This window comes from Alexandromys fortis, unplaced genomic scaffold, assembly GCF_014885135.2.
Source record: "Alexandromys fortis isolate MF-2015 unplaced genomic scaffold, M_Fortis_MF-2015_v1.1 scaffold_9, whole genome shotgun sequence".
NCBI lineage: Eukaryota > Metazoa > Chordata > Mammalia > Rodentia > Cricetidae > Alexandromys > Alexandromys fortis.
This window is the reverse complement of record NW_026067892.1, coordinates 20,438,501-20,454,755: the sequence shown is the minus strand read 5'-3', so window position 1 is coordinate 20,454,755 and position 16,255 is coordinate 20,438,501. Positions and strand designations below refer to the sequence as shown.

Below are 16,255 nucleotides of genomic sequence, written 5' to 3'. Positions count from 1 at the left end.
CCTTGCTGCCATGCATGGCTCTGGGCCTTGGTAGAAGCCCATTCTGCCCCACACTCTCGGCATCCTGAATCTCAGTGACCATCAGTCTCAGTGCTGTGTCTTCAAGGCCACTGCCTGCTGGGCTCAGTAGTCGGTGAGGGGGTACCGCAGGAAAATGAAGATGAGGATGATGCAGGAGGCTGCCAGCGCAGAGCTGGTGATGTATGTTAAACAGCCGCGCTATCTTGGCATCTTCCACGGCTCCATTCAGGTCATTCAGGAGCTTCTTGTCCCGAACCTTGAACCTCTTCCTCTTGCCATGTTGAGTCCTATCTGCCACCCTCGGTCCCCATGGTAGTCCTTCAAAAAGAGATATTCTTATATTTGGAAAAGGATGTCATTTAGCTTGGGCTGGCTTGAACTCCTCATTTTTTTGTCTTCACCTCCCCAGTTCAGGAATTAAAGACAAGTGCCACTACACCTAGCTTAAAAAATATTCTTTTGTTTTCTTTTTATGTATTCTTCTCTCTTATAATACATCCTGACCACAGCATTCCCCCCCTCTCCTCCTCTCAGTCCCATCCCATCTGTCCCCCATCCCACTGCTCCTCTGTTTTCCTTCAGCCGAACATGGCATAGCAAGATGCAGTAAGACTAGGCACAAACCCTCATTAAGGCCGGGCAAGGCAACCCAATAGGAGGAAAAGGGTCCTGAGAGCAGGCAAAAGAGTCAGAGACAGCCCCACTCCCACTGTTAAGAGTTCCACAAAACCCCAAGCAAAACAGCTGTAGCATGTATTCAGAGGACCTAACACAGACCCATGATTGATGCTTCAGTCTCTGTGCGCCCCTATGAGCTCCTGTTTAGCTGATGTCTGTGGGCTGTATTCTGGTGTCCTCGACTTTCTTAAACCTACATTTAAAATATTGTATGCTAGGGCTGGAGAGATGGCTCAGTGACTAAAAATGCACTGTTCGTGCAGAAGCCCAGGGTTCAGTTCCCTGCACTCACATCAGATGGTGCACAACCACTTGTAACTTGAGCTTAAGGGATCCAACATCCTTCCAACTCCAGTTCCCTGGAATCTGATACCCTCTGCTCTGTGCAGATACCTGTGTACATTCAGTGCACATGAACTCAGACACATACATCCACAAAAAGCTTTAGAACATTGCATTCTCTTTTTCCTGCGAATTGTTGTTCTATTAGGCTACTGTTTATTTCTTTAGGGTACAAGTGATTACAACCAGGACCACCTGCTTGGGCCCTACTACCAAGTGTGGCCTCCAAGTCCCTACACAATATGTGAAAATCCCATAACATAGGAGATTTCAGCTATAGAGGCCTGGCTTCTGGGCGTCCCAACAAGCCATGTCCTGCCACTCCAGAAAATGTAATGATGAAAGGCCAAAAAAGAGTTTATCCACTGTAACTACATGGGAAGACCGGGCTCAAGCCTCCTCAGCCAGCCTTTGCAGGTGCCAACAGGAGCCTCAGCTTCACAGGTTTCAGGGGAAGAACTTAGGTAGGGCGTGAGGTGTGCATAACTAAACAGTCTTGGCCAAACCGCGTCTGGTTCTCGCAGGCTCCTGGACTCTGGGAAGTTTTATTGCTTGGGCAGGCAATTTTATTTCCCTGAGATGACTATTCTCACTCATCTTGGAGTGATCTGTGTGTGTCACTGTTCTGGCAGGTTTAGGGCTTTGCCTGGAGACTTTACCATTGCAGGGATCTGCAATTGTCTCAGCGGCTCTGAAAAATACTTTTGTTCCTCTTACCTTGGTGGCTTCAGCCACGGTAGAGGAGGATTACCAGCTTTGGATGAACATTCCTTAAGTGATTAACATGCAGAATTGAGCGAGAATCTGACCCAAAGTTTTCAAGCATACAGGAAACAGGTGCAACATGAACCAGTGGGCTGTTTGTCCTGCTTTAACCCCTAACTAGACATGTGCCAGGGCCAAGTGAAGAGTCAGTGCTTTGTAGCAAAAGCCTTCTCTAAATCCTTGTCTTAATACCATCAAATTAAGCATTTTAAAGGGAACAGTTCAGTAGTGTTAACTATACTGACAATGCACAACTATCAGCAGTATATTGCTTTATAACATTTTATTCTTCCAAAAGAAAATCTCATACCTATTAACAGTTCCTCCCTATCACCCTTATTCCCAGCAGCCTCTAATTTTATTCTGTTCTCCATACTCTGAATACTTCATATAAATGGACTAATAAACTGTATGGCCCTTGGTTTCTCTAATCAACACTGTGTTTTCCGAGCTTATCCATATTGCAGCGTGTTGGCACTTCGCTCCTGTTTACACTGCTACTTGCTTCTCCAGGTGGGCTGCCGTAGCTTGTTTATTGTTTATTTGTTCTTACACATTTGGGCTAGTTTCATCTCTTGGTTATGTGAGTGGCACTTTTAGGAATGTTTCTGATTGGGTCCTTTTTCATTTTCTTGGGCGTGTACCTGGGAGTAGAAGTGTTGGTTACATGGTAATTCTGTCTTTAACTTCGCAGTGTTGGTTACATGGTAATTCTGTCTTTAACTTTAACAGTGGCTGAACTGAACTATTTTAATTTCCTGGCATTGTCTGAGGTTGCAATTTCTGGCAACCTTGTCAGTATCTTTTTTTTTTTTTTACTTCTCCATTATTTTGAGAGTCAGTACCTCACTGTGGCTCGCTCTTCATTTACCTAAATTATTAATGATGTTGAAGATCTTTGTGTATTGTTATTACAGCTCTTTGGGAAGACACCCATTTAAATCGTCTCTTATTTTTTTAACTTGTCGTTTTTATGTTTTGTTTTGTTTTCATTTTTGAGACAGGGTTTCTCTGTGTAGCCTTGGCTGTTCTGGAATTTGCTCTATAGACCAGACTGGCCTTGAATTCAGAGATCCTGCCTGCCTTTGCCTTCTGAGTGCTGGAATTGAAGGTGTATGCCACCACTATCTAACGGTCTTCTCTATTTTAAAGGTTAGATTGTTTGTACTTTTTTTTTATTTCAAGAGTTATATATTTTAGATTTTTAAAAAAGTTTATTTGTTTTATATACAGTATTCTGTCTGCATGTATGTCACCAGAAGAGAGTGCCAGATCTCATTATAAATGGTTGTGAGCCACCATGTGGTTGCTGAGAATTGGACTCAGGACCTCTGGAAGAGCAAGCTGTGCTCTTAACCTCTGAGTCATCTACCCAGATATTTTGGATATTTTTATCTTTAACAAATAATGCAGATATCTCTCCCATTCTATAAACTCTCCTCTTTCTTCCACTTTCTCTTCTTCTTTGCTCCCCTCTCCCTCTTCTCTCCTCCCTCCCCTTCTTCTCTGCTCTTCTCTCCTCCTTCCTCTGCCTCTCTTTTCTTATCTCCTCCCCTCCCTCTCTGCCTCTCTTCTCTCCCCCTTTTCCCCTCTTCTCCCTTTGCTTCTCCTTCTCTCCTCTTCCCTCTCTTCTTTCTGTTATTTCCCTCTCCTCTCCTTTTCTCTCCATCTCCCCTTTGTTTCTTTCGTTGCTTCTTTTGCCTCGCTATGTAGCCTAGGTTGGCGTTGAACTCATGATCCTCTTGCCTTAGCCTCCTCGGCACTGGGTTACAGGTACACCACCACGCTTGTCTTTCTTTCTCTTCCTTACTACTAATGCAGTAAATTGGTGATTTGATTAAGTTCTGTTTACCTGTTTCTTTGTTTATGTTTTTACTGTCATATCTAAGAACCCATTGCCAAACTTGGGGTCATAGGAAATTCATTTTATTTATCCTCTGAAAGATTTATGGCTTAACTTTTTTGGTTTTTTGAGACAGGGTTTCTCTGTAACTTTGGGACCTGTCCTGGAGCTCACTGTGTAGACCAGGCTGGCCTCAAACTTGCAGAGATCAGCCTGCCTCTGCCTCCTGAGTGCTGGGATTAATGATGTGCACACCCACTGCCCTGCTTGTGGCTTAATTTTATGTGTAAGTCACTGAGCCATTTCAAGTTAATATGATTAGGCTCTACCTTTGCTCTTCCTGTCTGTAGACATTCCCTGTGTATATGGGCTTATTTTCATGTTCTCAGTTATATTTATGCCACTTATTTCTGGGTTTTGTTTTGTGTTTTGAGACAGTCTCACTCTATAGCCTTGGCTGACCTGGCTATGTAGACCAGGTTGGCCTTGAACTCATTGAGATCTGCCTGTTTCTGCCTCCCCATGCCTAGCTTGTGTGTATGTGATTATATAGGAATATATATGAATGTATATATACTACTATATGTTTGAACATTTTATTTACTTATTTATATATATGGGTGTTTTGCCTGCATGTATAGCTGTGTATCACATGTGTTCAGTGCCCATGGAGACCAGAAGAGGGTATTAGATCCCCTGGGACTGGAGTTATAGCTGGTGTGAGCAAGTTGTGTATGCTGGGGATTGAAACTGGGTCTTCTGGAGGAGCAGCCAGGTGTTGTTAACCACTAAGCCATCTCTCCAGCCATTCTTTTTGAGTTATGTTTCATTATGTAGTCAGTCTGTGCTAGCATTTGCAGTGATCCTCCTGCCTCAGCCTTCTCAATGCTGAGATTACAGGTTAAACCCACTTACCCTGGTTATATATTTTTGTTTGTTTTTGAGATGAGTCTCTATGTAACTCTAGCTGGCCCAGAACTTCCTATGTAGACCATGCTGTCTTGTAGTACAGAGATACACCTGCTTACATGTCTCCTGAATGCTGGGATTAAAGGGGCGCTCTACCACACTGGCTTTGCCATGATTATTCTTGCCATTTGTTTCTATATGAGCTAAGTTTCTTGTTTCTCTTCTACTAACAACAGGATCGTGGGGTTGACAGCTCCATTTTTCAGAATCCCAAAAAGCTTCATCTAACTATTGGAATGTTGGTGCTTTTAAGTGAACAAGAGATCCAGCAGACGTGTGAGATCCTGCAGCGTTGTAAAGAGGAGTTCATCAAGTATGTAACGGCAGCCACGGGAGGGAGGCAGCCATGCTGGGGTCTTCCTTATCACAGGCTTGTTTTCAGTTGAGGGCGCTAGGTGACATGGGAATCAGATCGTGACTCACTTGTTAAAGCATATGTAAGATCTGTCTGTTTTATGGGTGTGAGTGTTTTGCTTACGTGTGCGTATGTGCACTTTGTATGTACCTCGTACCTACAGAAGTCAGAAGGTATCAGAGACCCTGGACCTGGAGTGACAGATGGTTGTGAGCCACCATGTAGGTGCCAGGAGACAAAGCTTGGTCCTCTGCAAGCACAGTGTTCTTTTTTTTTTCTTTTCTTTTTAATGTATACAATGTTCTGTCTGCACGTATGCCTGCCGGCCAGAAGAGGGCACCAGATCTCATAGATGGTTGTGAGCCACCATGTGGTTGCTGGGAATTGAACTCAGGACCTCTGGAAGAGCAGCCAGTGCTCTTAACCTCTGAGCCATCTCTCCAGCCCCAAGCACAGTGTTCTTAACTGCTGAGTCATCTCTCCAGCGCTGACTCGTTCATTTGTCGTATTTAACATTGGACTATCAACTGAAAGTTTGAAAATTGACTTAAAGCATGCATTTATAGTTTTTAAATTGTACTAATTGATAGGCAAATTTTGTTCTTAAGCAGAATAGCCCATTGTTTGATCCAGAGTAGCATATTACTACAACTTCAGTGGCTTCAGACAACACACAATCATTGTGGTTTGCCATCTGTGGGTCAGGAAAGGGAAGGGAGGGCAGCCTAGGCTGGGGTCTTCAGTACCACAGACTTGTTTTTAGATGAGAGAGCTGGATGACCTGGGAATTTTGTTGTTTGTTTATTCGTTTGTTTATTTATAAGGAGAATATATACACATGCCATGACACACATGTGGATGTCTGAGGACAGCTTGCAGAAGTCACTTCTTTCCTTCCGCCGTGCAGTTCCAGGGATCAAACTCAGGTTCAGACTTGGCTGCCAGTACCTTTATCTGCTGAGCCATCTCACCGGTCTGTCAGGAGACATATATGGGTTTCACTGGACTGAAGTCAAAGTCTGGGCAGAGCTGTAATCCTTTGTAGTGTTTAAGGAAAAACATCTTTTTTCTTGCCTTTAAAGTTCAGCTTTTAGAGATTTCCCACATTATGGCTTCTTTTTCCCAACATTAATTCTTAATATTGCATTTCTCTGACCTTCAGTTGTCACCTCTGTCTGTGACCACAGTAGGAACAAGCAGTTGGCTTTTAAGGCCTCTGACTTGATTGAATCCATCTCTAATCAGATTGATTCCCTATTGTCAAGCCCCTTAACCAAGACGTGAAAGATAGTGGGACCTGGTTCTTTTAGAGGGCCTATCACAGTTGCTCAGACAGAACTGCAGCATCCCTTAGGAAAGGATGTAATGTTCCCCTCCTCCCTTCTCCCCCCTTTCCCGTTTCTTCTCCCTCTCCTCCTCTTCGTCCATGTTTTCTTTTATTTACTTAAATAATATGGTCTTACTGTAATACCTTAGTTGCCTGCCTCAGCCTCTTGAGTAGCTGGGATTTTATGTTGCCTAGGATAGTCTCAGACTCTGAGGCTCAAGCAAATCCAGCCTTAGCTTCCTAAGTACCGGGATGATAGGCGTAACCACTGCACCTGGCTAAAGTTAAAGTAAGAAGAGGAAGGCGACTGTGATGATGTACACATGTAGTACACAGGAGGCTCAGGCAGAAAACCTTAAATCTGAGCCCACCTCACTCACAAGACTCTACCTCAGGAATGCAAAGATCAGCCTAATGTGGTATGGTGGCATACGTCTGTGAGTTGAGTTGGGGATGGAGTGGGTATAAGGAGTTCAAGGTTATCCCTGACTACATAAGCTAGTTGAAAGAAAGTGTGGGCTTCATGAGACCTTGTCTTGAACAGTCAAACAGTCCTACTCCCCTCAAATAAGAAAGTAAAAACAATAAAGAAGTAAATGTATATTTTTTATTTTAGTCAATAAGAATATCAAGCCAGGCATGGTGGTGTACTCCTTTTATCCCAGCACTCAAGAGGCGAGGTTTGAGACTAGCCTGGTTTATATAGCAAGTTCCAGGCCAGCCAGAGTTACATAATGAGACTCCACCCCCACCCCCCACCCCCAAAAAAAAATCAACTCAGGTTCTCTCTCAGGCCAGGCTGAGTTGTTACTTATTTTTTTAACTGTAAAAATTTAATTTACACATATATCTAACATCGAAGCATCACTTCAAAGAGCCTCCTCTCCTCTCTCCCTCTCTCTTTATAGTCTCTACTTTATCTTTCTCAGATGTTTTTCTCCCTCCTTTGAAGCCAGCTCTTTTCGTGGGGTTTGTGGGGGTGGTGAGGTAGCACCAGCAGGTCTAAGTTGAGGTTGGGCATTCTGTCCTTGCAGGCTTCGTGAGATCAATCCCTAACCACCTTGCTACGAATAGCACAGCTCACAGAGTGACACAGCTTGGCATAGAGAAGCACAAAAGCATGGGGGACACTTGCTTCGGAAGTGTCCTGATGCAGTGGCCGCGACAGTGTTCTGAATCAGCAAGTTCTTAATGCCCTTGAGCATGCATTGCGAAGAGATGGCTATGACGTTTTTTGGCACAGCCATTGTTTCTTCTGTGTTTTGTCATCTTGAAGTCAGGACCCAAAAGTACCCTTTCTCTCTTTTTCCTTAAGATGGATAAAGAGAAATTAGGAAACTAACTCACTCACTAGATTTTAGAGACTTCCAGGGAGATAGGTCCTGAACCTTTGCACAGCTTTAATCTGGGAACCCTGTCCGGGAATGGCGAGGAAATGAAGAAATGATAGACAATATGACATCTGTGCATCCAGAAAAACTGGGATTGTGTGGGCTGGGCTCCCTGGAGGAGAAGCCATAGTACCTTGAAGCTCAGCACATTCATTATATGTAGTTAAATGGTGAGGTATTGCATACAGCTGAAGAGGGGTTATTACATACCAATAAACAAGAAGGCAGGGTTATTATGTACAACTTAACAAGGAAGCAGGCTTAGCCTGTCTTGGTAGGAGCAGTCTCTATAAGGAAGCAGTCTTCAGACCATAAACATCTGGGGAGAGGGGGCCCGGTAGTCCTTTTCTACACACAGCATTCAGACCAAAAGAAGGCTTAGCATCCCTCTCAGCCTCACCCAGGGAAGGCTTTTTCACCATGACATTGAAACACTGGGGTCCCTGACATGTCAATAGCACACACTTACTCAGGACTTCGTTTACTCAGGGCTTCCTCTACACACACACACACACACACACACACACACACACACACACACACACACACATCTTTATTTAAAAATCCCCTTATTATATACAGGTGCCGTGCTACTCTAACATGGCTCTGTAGAAATGGGTCTGGTGGCGTACACAGCTGGGCGTGGTGGCGTACACCTCTGGAGGCAGAGGCAGGCAGATGTCTGAATTTGAGGCCAACATCTAAGAGTGAGTTCCAGACAGCCAGAGCTACATAGAGAAACCCTGTCCCCAAAAAAGGAAATGGGTCACCTGACTCACTGGGCAGAACAGGGCAAAAAGATCTGAAGGTTTTCTCTGTGTTACATATAAGTCTCTACATTGCTTTGTTCAGGGGCCAGTTATCTGTTTCCTTATTTATTTATTTATTTATTTATTTATTTATTTATTTATTTATTTATTTGAAACAGGGCCTCACTATGTAGCCCTGGCTAACCTGGAACTCACTATGTAGAACAGGCTGGCCTTGAACTCACAGACATCCTTTGCCTTTTCTGTTTTTTTTTTTTTTAAATCTTACTTAAAACTCAAAATAGTTTGGTGTTCATCATTAGATAGATGCAGTTTTCTTTGTAAAAATATATTTAACGGTCTTACTCTTTATTATATTCTCAATTCTTTTTTGCTAAACTAAACTGAAAGTATCTACATTTTCCTGGCTGCCAGTGGGATAATCCTGCTAAGAAGAAAAAAAAATAGAGTTAGATAAAATATTATGTAGTGAAGTATTTGTTCTTCTTGCCTTAAGAAAATCAGGTCACAGGTTTTCATCGCTGAGGTTTAATCCTAAGCTATGGGCAGACCTAGCCGAGTTCATCCCTTTTGTGTGTTTAGTTCAAACCGGAGCCTGGAAGCCTGTCAGAATCAGTGTGCACTGGGAATAAAGAACAATCCTAATAGTTCTAAGACTCCGACATGACAGGATGGAAATGGTAATTGTAGTTTTTCAGATTCAGCAAAGCTTTTGAAATAGGGCAAATTTGCCCTGCCAGAAATCTGCAGTGCATGCAGAAAGATGTTTGAAGATGCTCTTTTCAAAAAGCTGGGAAGATTGGAGACCAGCAAGGCAAATAAAGCAAGCTCCCCTCCCCTGTACTCCCAGCCCTCTTCTCCTGCCCCTCTGTGCTGTGGGCACTTGTTTAAAACATCTACAGTGCAAGCTCACTTCTGCGGTGTCAGATGAGGGTCAGGTGTCTAGAGTCTTTCCCCTAATGATGAGATGTCACTTCAAAAAATCGCATTAAACTCTGGTGAGGAAATTGTCTTTTGCTTTTCACTTAGGTTTACCTTTTGCCCTCAGAAAAAGTGGTAAAAAAAAAAAAAGGCAGTGGTACCCTTAGGAAGTATGCCAGTGTGTAATGGCATTTCTAACCTGGGCCTGCTCTGCTGTAAAGATCCCAAAATAAGATGTGCAAAGGGAAACACTGGAACTAAGAGGACCCGTGTAGACTGTGCCATAGCTTAATGTACTGACATTTCAAGTTGGAATATTAAAACAAACTTGACTTATTTGGGGATTTGATAAAAATGTAGTGCTGTGTGGGTATTTGAAGGATGTGGGGAGTTGAGATCTGGAGGTCCTTTGACACTAAAGGATGCTGTCTACCCTGAACCCAGATATCTGTTGAGATTCTTAAACTTAAGGCTCATGCAACTCAACTCAGTAGATTTTGAATGAATTATTCAATGCTGAGGAAACTCTGATGCTCAAATGTGTCCCTTGTGACTTTTCTCTGTGGGATGTCGGACAAAAACAGAGCATTGGCCCCTTGTCAGTGCCAGCGTCTGTCTCCTAAAGCCTGAGAGTCCCTCACAGATGAGGGCTTCAACAAGTAAACCTAAGAGGGACAAGGGCTGGGGAAGAGAATTGAGCTGTGGACAGATGCTAATTTCTAATTATTGCACCTGAGGTCACCTTTAAGCTACCAAGACAAAGACATTTATCAGGCAAGCCATTGGATTTCTCTTTTAAGCTCTTTAATCTCTTTCTTGATAAATCTGCGGATAATTTGCAGGTGCTTCCATTTCTGCTCATAAGTAAGCTTGGGAGCCTGTTGCATTGATCTAGCTCTTGTTCTTGCTACCCCATCTCATTCCAAGGATTTCAAGTCCTCAGCACCAAGGAAAAGACAGTGAGAGGGAGAAACTTAGTTATTATCTGATAAAAACCAGTAGAACAGTCTGCATAGTGACTCACGCCTGTAATGTCGGTTCTTGGGAGATGTAAGTTTGCCTCAGGTTCAAGCCAGCCTGAGCTACATACTCCTAAGACAGCGTGGACTGCATCCAGAGCCACATACTCTTGTGAGCCGTCTCACAAGACAACAAAACACAGTGTGATGGGTTTTAGGAGAGAGTTTGGGCTCCTAGTCCATGCAAATTTAATCATGTCAATATTAATATAATGATGAGGAGCAGCATATCTAACAAACTGCACGGGGTAAAAAGGTCCACGTGGCTCTTACATGAGGCATTAAATATAACCTAGTTAAAACATGGTAGTGCTGATCTAGCTATGCAGGGTTAGTTTTTAATTTTTTTTCAGCTTTTTTATTGTTTATGACTCTGTGTGTGTGTGTGTGTGTGTGTGTGTGTGTGTGTGTGTGTGTGACTGTGGAGGTTTGTGTCCCATGGCATGCTTGTGGAGGTCAGACTTATTGGGGTTGCTTCTGCTATGCCAGTACTTCAGGCCAGGGCCAGTGAGTGGAGCTTTTGGGTGATTCTCCTGCTTCCCTCTCCCATCTTGCCATAAGAATGCTGGGATTACAGATGTAGGCCAGTGCATCTGACTTTTTTTACACGAGTTCCAGGGATCAAACTGAAGACATTAGACTTGCATGTACACCTGCTAAACCAACTCACCAGGGTTAATTTTAAAAGCATAAGGAAAACTGGGAACAGCATATACTTCTGGTTCCAGCTGGAAGATTAAAGCAAGAAGATTGTTTTAGTCCAGAAATTGGGTCAGCCTGGGCAACTTGATAATACCCTTTCTCTTTATGTTTTTGTTTTAGAGACAGGGTCTCACCATGTAACTCTGACTGACCTAGGACTTGCTATGTAGACCAGGCTAGCCTTCAGCTCAAAGAAATCTGCCTACCTTTGCCTCTTAAGTGCTGGGATTAAAAGTGCGTTCTTACTCTGCCCATTGAAACCGTGTCTCTTAAAAAAAAATAGTGTGTGTGGTGCAGTTAGTATAAAGTTGATTGTTGAAACAAATTGTCTTGCATGTACTTGGACAGAATAGAATGGCCACCTTCCTATTCCTAATTAGTACTGAATTTCCTGATCAGTACTTGGAATGGAGACATACTATATCTGATTAGGTTTCAGGCTTACTGTGAGCTGGGATGTTTTGAAATGTTCTACTTTATCTTAAGCACTGCCCCCAGGGAGACTTCTAAGCAAGGCCATAAATGTTGGTTGGGTGGTTGGGTATAGTCTCAGCTCACCATCTTTTCTTACCTGTACAAGCTACCTTACTATTTAGGATGATCTCATGGTGCTTGGAGCATGGCTGCAAGCCCATCCTGTTCACAGCCTGCAGCCTGGCACATGGTGAAGGTGGCACCTCAGCTGTACTCAGTGCCCCATGCTGGCCTCCTCTGTCTAGACACCCAGTCTCTGCAGAGACTGTACCACAAACCTAGTCTGCCTGTCTGTCAGGTGTAAAGAGTACCCCAGTGGTGGTAACTCTCCTGATCTCTAACATCTCTTACTTGGAAGATAATTCTGTAGGAAAGTTCCCACCTAAGGATCTTATGAGTGTTGGAGGCCTTGGTGGGGACACTTGGATAAACTCCTAAAGGAGCAAGGTCATCCCAGCTAAATCCAGCTTGATGATCATAACATGCGGAGCTTGTAAGCGGCAAATGGAGGAAGTTGTGAAGTAGCTTGACGGTCAAGTAGTTTCCCATGGAGAGCTAAGGTGCAAAGCAGACTTAAGGAGCAGGTCTCAGGGCTCCCAATAGAGCCCAGAAGAGCCGCCCATGACTACATTCCTCCCAGCATTGTCCAGAGCAGCTTTCTCCAGAGGGTGGGGTATTTATTCGGTGTTGACTAGAGATCCCTTGTGCACATGTTTTATTTAAGGCTAGAGATATAAAAGGAGAGAGATGGGGCCTAGCCATATGATACTTAGGGAACACTATATAGTGAGTGGAGCTTTCCTGGCTTTTGATGGGCAGGAAGCTCTTTCTAGATGAAGTATATGTCTGTGGGAGGGATCTGGGATGAAAACACAATAGTGGGAATATTCTGGTTTCCATCAAATGACAGTTTTTCAGTTTCCAAAGCTGGACCTTCTCATGCTCCCTTAGGTCAAACAAGTTGAGACTCTAAGTCCCTGGAGAGGGGTTGAAGCTGGGCAGTGGATACGCACACCTTTAATCCCAGCACTTGGGAGGCTGAGGCAGTGGCAGTGGTGGTGCACACCTTTAATCCCAGCACTTGGGAGGCAGAGGCAGGTGGATCTCTCTTGTAGGAGAACTGTTGTTTGTTCCTGGCTGCTCAGCCCCGAAATAATCACAAAGAAACTATATTATTTGCAATACTCTTTGTCCAATAACTTAAGTGTATTTCTGGCTAACTTTTACATCTTAAACTAGCCCATCTCCATTAATCTGTGTATCGCCACGAGGCTGTGGCTTACTGGGTAAAGATTCCAGCATCTGTCTTCGGTGGGGCTACATGGCGTCTCTCTGACTCTGCCTTCTTTCTCCCAGAACTCAGTTTCGTTTTCCCCACCTACCTCTGCTCTGCCCTGCTATAGGTCCAAAGCAGTTTCTTTCTTTCTTTTTTTTTTTTTAAAGATGTATTTATTTATTGTGTATACAGTATTCTTAGTATTTTGCATGTATGCCTGCAGGCCAGAAGAGGGCACCAAATCTTATTACAGATGGTTGAGAGCCACCATGTGGTTGCTGGGAACTGAACTCAGGACCTTTGGAAGAGCAAGCAGTGCTCTTAACCACTGAGCCATCTCTCCAGCCCCAGCAGTTTCTTTATTAATCAATGGTAATCACAGCATACAGAGGGGAATCCCACATCAGATCTCTGTGAGTTTGAGGTCAGCCTGGTCTACAAGAGCTAGTTCCAGAAGAGGTTCCAAAGCTACAGAGAAACCCTGTCTCGAAAAACAAAACCAAAAACCTGATATAAACATGATATGTGATTGTTTTCTAGGCCTGCCTGCCCCTCTTTCTCCCTTTCTCCTTTAATGCCTGTGCCTCACTCTATACTAAAACTCTTTCTTAAACATTTCTCAAGTATTGCTTTAAAAACACACATCAAACAAACACCTAAAAATAAAACAAACAAAACCCCCAAACAGTGACTTGGTTCATCAGCTATGATTGGCTGTACTGCTATTGCCTAGAAAGGGACTTGCTAGCACAGGTGAGTTGGAGGCTTTTCATCATGTGGACAGGTGGTTCTGAGGGGTGTTATTGGTGTGCACATCTAGTGAGCACACGCCTCTTGTAACTTGTACAAATAATGAAGAGAGAAGGGCCAGCACAGTAGGATGTTGTTGGATCATGTCATCCCTTGGCTCTGTCTTAGAGCTTGTCAGTGAGAAGTGGAACATGGTGTGGTGCTGAAAACACTCTCCTGTATTTTGCAGTTGAGGGCGTTGAACATTTATTAACTTGAAATTAGAAGGACAGCTAGGTCTGTTCTTGTGCTGTTTGACTATGCATATTAACCATTATTCACAACACTGCAGTCTTTTTTGCTTACACAGCTGTGAAAATCTAATGTTTTCTTCTTTGGCAGCGACATTACTGGTGGCAAACCCCTAGAAGTAGAGATGGAGGGGATTGAGTACATGAACGATGATCCTGGTATGGTGGATGTTCTTTATGCCAAAGTCCACATGAAAGATGGCTCCAACAGGTAAGTTTTTAATGTGGACATATTTGAATTAAGAAGTTCCTAAAAGTTTGAGAGCCTTCTAGGCTTTCAGGGCATCATCTCAAACTCATAACCTTTCTGTCTCAGCCTTCCAAGTACTAGGATTACGTGTGTATACCAACATGCCTGGCTCTTTGTTCATTAAAGCAAGTATGCTAACACATTCAGAGAAGAGTTGGTTGTGGGAAGAAGTGTCAGACTGTTCGCCTAAAAGACTCTTTGAATAGTGGATGTTGGTTATATCAGCCAATTTTTTAAATGGAAATGGATTGTGTGTTTTTCAGTGTAACGAGGCAGGAAGGAAAGTCTTGTAGGATGGGTTTCACAGGTTTGTGATAGTGATTTGGTGAATACCAAGACAAAAATGGGGATAAAAAATCTTACTGTCATGGAATTATTAAGATTAAACTACACAAAATGTTAAGAACAAGACAGTCATGATGACAAGGCCTGTAATTCCAGCACTTGGGAGGCAGAGACAAGTGGATCTCTGAGTTCGAGGCCAGCCTGGAACTGACTCCTGCAAATTCGTTCTCTGACCTCCACACACATGCCCCCCCCCAATAAATGTTAAAAATACTTTTAAAAAAGAAAGATAAAAGAAATAGCCTGAATTATAAGTGGAGAATTTCGAAGAGGGTTGTAGCTGTATTAATCATAAAAATTAAAACAGTAATCAGTCTCTGATATTTGGATGATGTTACATACCAAGTACTGTTGTTAGCATTTTTTTTTTTTTTTTGTGATAGGGTTTGCAGGAGTCAGTTCTCTCTGTCTACTGTGTGGGTCCCAGGGATCAAACCCAAGGGGTTCAGGCGTGGCAGCCAGCAACAGGCTCCTCTACTCACGGAGTCATCTTTTTAATCTTTTTATTTTGTGAATGTTAGGTTAGCCTGGGCTACATGAAACCTTGTCTTAGCAAAACAAATAAAAATTCTACCTCCTTTTGAGTAGTGGTTTGTTGAATTATAAAAGTCTTCTAAAGGCTGTTACATTATATTATGCTACTGTTTTTAAAATATGTGCTAATGCCACTGTCAGTGTTATCAAAATATTTAAGCCTCGTGAAGTCGTGAAGCCCATGATAGCTGCTATCTATACATTCTTAAAATTTCTACCTTTCATTGAAAACTTAAATCTTGTTTCTGGCAGAAAGTGCTGACAGTTGTTTTCCTGTAAGTTCTTTGTAAAGACTAATACCTCCAAAGTCAGTTGTGGTGACACACTTCTTAATCCTAACACTCAGGAGGCAGAGGCAGGCAGATCTTTGAGATTTTGAGGCCAGCGTGGTCTACATAGTAAGTTCCAGCACAGGTAAGCATACATAATGAGGTCCTGTCTCAGAAGACAAAAGCAATAACAGAAAAGATAAAATAAAAAGGAAATATCTACCACATGGTCAAGTCTGATCAACCACAATTTGCCTGTTAGTGTTCTCTTAAGTGTTCTTGCAAGTAAACAGAAATTGGCGTAGTGCCCAGTTCTTCCAGACAGCTGTCTGCTTAGGTGTGCAGGCCAAGTGCTTCATATGTAATGTCAATTTCACGACAAGTGTTTTAAAAGGCTGTGTGCTCAAGGAGCAGACAATAAAGCTTTATCATTTTCTGCTTCATCAAGGATAGCTGAGTTGCGGTTTTCAAGCTGCAAATGTTTAATGAAGACTGTTACTGGTTCCACTCAGATGCCACCACTGTCCCCGGCTGAGGGGGCAGCAGTTCTACATGCTGTTGCTTTCTTCACTAGTTAGAGACAGTAGTTCACTGCTTAGCCCAGGCTGGCCCTCAGCTTTCAATCCTCCTGCCTCAGCCTGCTAAGTGCTAGGATTTTAGGGTCATGTGACTGTGCTGGGCTACACCACTGCTTTTGCACCATGATTACAAACGTCTTCCGGTAAAAACAGCAGAGTATGCTGTATGCCATGCTCAGCATATGTTCCGCCACGGCCGTGCTCCAGCTAGTGCTTCAAGACTGGTCTTGAGGGCAGCCCAGTGGCTCAGTTGGTCTAGGTGCTTGATGTTCAAGCCTGGCAACCTGAGTTCATGTAAAGGTGGAAGGAGAGTTGTCATGTGACTGCCACATGTGTGCCACACACAACTCCCCACACTGATAAAAATTAAATTTAAAAAATAGTTT

The 16,255-nt window shown here is 43.2% G+C and overlaps 1 protein-coding gene across 5 annotated transcripts in view; it reads left to right on the top strand.

The window, feature by feature from the left end:
• The window catches only part of Ascc1 (activating signal cointegrator 1 complex subunit 1), an 87,985-nt gene that overhangs the window by 30,398 nt on the left and 41,332 nt on the right, over positions 1-16,255 (top strand). For all 5 annotated transcript variants that reach the window (XR_007591303.1, XM_050140046.1, XM_050140034.1 and 2 more), the window contains 2 exons: positions 4,795-4,931; positions 13,985-14,104. Coding sequence is in view for 4 of the 5 variants with exons in the window: in XM_050140046.1 (XP_049996003.1) it covers positions 4,795-4,931; positions 13,985-14,104 (257 nt within the window). In the remaining variant the exon portion in view is untranslated. The remainder of the gene's footprint in view (positions 1-4,794; positions 4,932-13,984; positions 14,105-16,255) is intronic.